Source organism: Asparagus officinalis, chromosome 6, assembly GCF_001876935.1.
Source record: "Asparagus officinalis chromosome 6, Aspof.V1, whole genome shotgun sequence".
Lineage (NCBI taxonomy): Eukaryota > Viridiplantae > Streptophyta > Magnoliopsida > Asparagales > Asparagaceae > Asparagus > Asparagus officinalis.
Window position 1 is genome coordinate 6,082,746 of NC_033799.1, and position 3,232 is coordinate 6,085,977.

The 3,232-nt window shown below is 35.9% G+C and overlaps 1 protein-coding gene across 1 annotated transcript in view; it reads left to right on the plus strand.

The window, feature by feature from the left end:
- Nucleotides 1,425–3,232, plus strand: part of LOC109845452 (2Fe-2S ferredoxin-like) — a 4,934-nt gene continuing 3,126 nt past the window's right edge. The window contains exon 1 of the mRNA XM_020414701.1: nt 1,425–1,647. Coding sequence (XP_020270290.1) covers nt 1,584–1,647 — 64 coding nt within the window. The 5' untranslated portion in view covers nt 1,425–1,583. The remainder of the gene's footprint in view (nt 1,648–3,232) is intronic.

The following is a 3,232-nucleotide window of genomic DNA, read 5'->3' on the forward strand; positions in this document are numbered from 1 at the left end:
ATGAGCATACTGCTCATATGGGTGTGGTATTATTTGAGGATATTATGTTTTAGTGGGAGTTTGTATTTGTGGTGCTTTATGTTTGTTTGTATTGTCTGATCAGAATAAAGTTTTCAGTTAAGACACTCTGTTACATTATGTTTGGTTTTGACCTCATTAAGGAGGACCAGTTGAAAATAGACATGTACTGATCACATTGCATGTAATTTTCATGCTGCGCATCCATGATTGATCTATGTCGTTTGATTGTATTGGTATATGTGACCATTGATGGGTCGAGTCACGATAAATGTGACGAAGGCCGCTTTGATCCTATATTGATATGGTCAATGGACGAGATTGTTCAGAAATACCATTTCAGTGATAGCAATTTTTGAGCTCATAAGGTTATACACAATTTAAGGAATCATATGGTGCCCAAGTGGGAGATTGTTGGATTTAATCTAATAAATCTATTTGTGGGCACATATGATTAATCAATGTGTATTGCTATCTTTCAGGATAACTCACTAAAGTGATCAATTAAGTTGGGTTAATTTGGTATTTAAATAAGTCATGGGGTTATATGTGCAGATACCAGGTTGTAATTGTAATTTATTGAGGGGCTAAATTACAAAAGTACAACATCTATAAATAAGGGGTTATGGTCCCTAACCTAGGGTTACATTCTCTAATTCTCTTCACCCCATCTAAGAGAGAAATTCGGCTAAGAGAGAACCCTAAGGTTAGAAGATCAAAACCCATCTCAAGATCAAGAAATGGATTCAGGTATAAGCTTCCGCTCTTTTAGATCCTTGTTAATCTCTTTGAATTAATCATGGCTATATAGTTTTAGATCTCAAGTTTAATGATGTAGATCTAACAAAAAAAGCAAAGAAGATATATATGCAAGAAGAAAAACTATACAAATCAGTAAATTGCTCTCACTCTAAGATTGTTAGTAGAGATAAAAGGTTAGACTAATCATAACAGTCCATGCGAGAAAAATCAGTGCCATTATCATTCTCTGTTCGCGACAAAAACTCCGGATACATTTCCAAACATGTATACGGTATACCAACCCCTCCTGCCGAACCAGAATAAACATAATCTACACATAAAATGCTTCCGCTAAAATTCTTTATTATCCGTAAATATTTAGAAAAAGATACCGACATAACCACCAGAGTAACTCTCAATAATACTTACCTTTTCTGTCCGTGATGGATGTTTTTGTTCACCGTATTTACCCGGATTTTTGCAAATATTACTTGGATCTTTCAATTTAATAATTTATCATGGCTTTTGAAGAAATGAATGCTAATTCATCCGGGTTCCTATCGGGTTCGAGCACAAAATCAGTTCCTCCCTTTAAACGGATTCGGACCCAGTTTCCATCTATTTTACCCAAACCCGGCCCTGTTACAACCCTAAAATACCCGGGGCTTCCCAAATGTTCACCGCGAAGCGGATGTAGCATATTTTTCACCGCCATTTTAGGCCTCTATTTTCTTCTTATATCAGAAATTATTCTTTTGAATTAAACAAAACTAAATCACAAAGATACGATCTTTGGAACCCTAGAGTTTCTCCCCTCAGCAATTATGCTCCTGTCCAGGCTCTCCCGGATCGGAGCTCGGTTCCTGAAGCTGAACGAATTAAGAGCAGGTGCGTTTTTTTTAGAATTTATTTTTATTTTTATGCTCAATTGAAAATATTTTGAACCTTTATATGATTTTGGGTTTTTTTTTTAATTTTATTAGGACGTGGAGAATCGTTCATTTATTAGGGGTTTGGATGCTGTGTAGACTTTAGTTATATATATTGGGGGCACGCAAGAGTTTTGCTGTTTGTGTATACGATGGTTGAAATTGTTGAGTTGAGGAGCAGCAAGTATCCATTTTTATTTGATTAAGAGTGTAAGCCATGATTTCATGGGAATTTGGAAGCGATTAGCTTATATTTCTAATTGTTATTAAAGGCTGAAATGTTTTCTACTATGAATTTTTTATAATTAACTGAAGAAATAGACAATGTAGGGGAACAAGGAGAAGTAAGCTAGGAGCAGACAAGAGGAAAGATGAGCACACGCCAATACGGAAAAGACCAATATGTGTTTCCGAGAGCGCTAGGAAATTGCCCTCAGAGACTAAAAATTTCTTTAAACATTTTTGGGCGTTTTAGTTTAAGGCATGAAAAATAGGCTGTTGCTTTCGAGCTCAAATGTAATTTTTTTGGTATCGACTATTACGAGGCGTCTTTCCTAAAATGACAGGAGGACTGTATGTTGTTTATTAGAGTAGGCAGCTACTTAAGTAAGGAGATAAGGAAGCTTCAGAAGATGCCAACATTCTTGGTTGAGGAGTTAAGGATGTTATTTGAGAGAATGGTCTAGGTTAGGTTTGAAGATTATTCTAGAGGGCGACGGAGGGAATAGATTCGTGGCTATTTATAACAATATTGTAGTAGCTAGTGATTGTGCAACATGATATGAATGTTATGCATGTATTGACTATGTAGACAATCAAACAATGATGATGAGTCAGAAGGATTTCGCAATAAACTACAAATGGATCTAACAATTCTGAGAATGACAATATGCATAAGCAAGATAAATTATAGTTTTCAACAGTAAGTCATGATATAAAGCCGCTGCAGTTAGCAGTACGTAAAGAGAAGAGTTAAAAATTTTAAGTTATTTAGCGCACAATGTGCAATATAGTGGTTCTGTTTGATGTTGGTGGCTTGATGCGTGCATCCGCTCTATATGTGGTTTGTCCTGGCTATGAAAACATTCACTATTTGATCCCCCCTATTGGACATATTCCTGTATGTTATTGGATAGAGAGCCGCCTATCTGCAATTAACCAACCACTTGTCCAAGAGTTATCTTAGAAGAATAAAACCAATCCATATCAATGGATCTGCGAGGATGGCTCACTTGATAACTCCTAACTTGATTATGCAAGTGGAAGCTTTTGGGTCTACTATGTATGTACGTACGTATGTGGAAGTGTGAGCAACATATTCAATTGGCGATCGATTTATGATCTCCTTGGGTTTTGATGTTCAAATAATTCTTCATATTTAATGGCTAGAACACCAAGTTGCCTTTATTGAGTCCATGCATGATGTTACCATCTGCACTCGTCAATTAAAGACCTTTTTATTTTGAAAAGATGAGGGCCAATTTTTTTATTTTTTATTGTCCTACCTCTTTGTGAGAATACTGGATCCAAATTTGTCATATTCA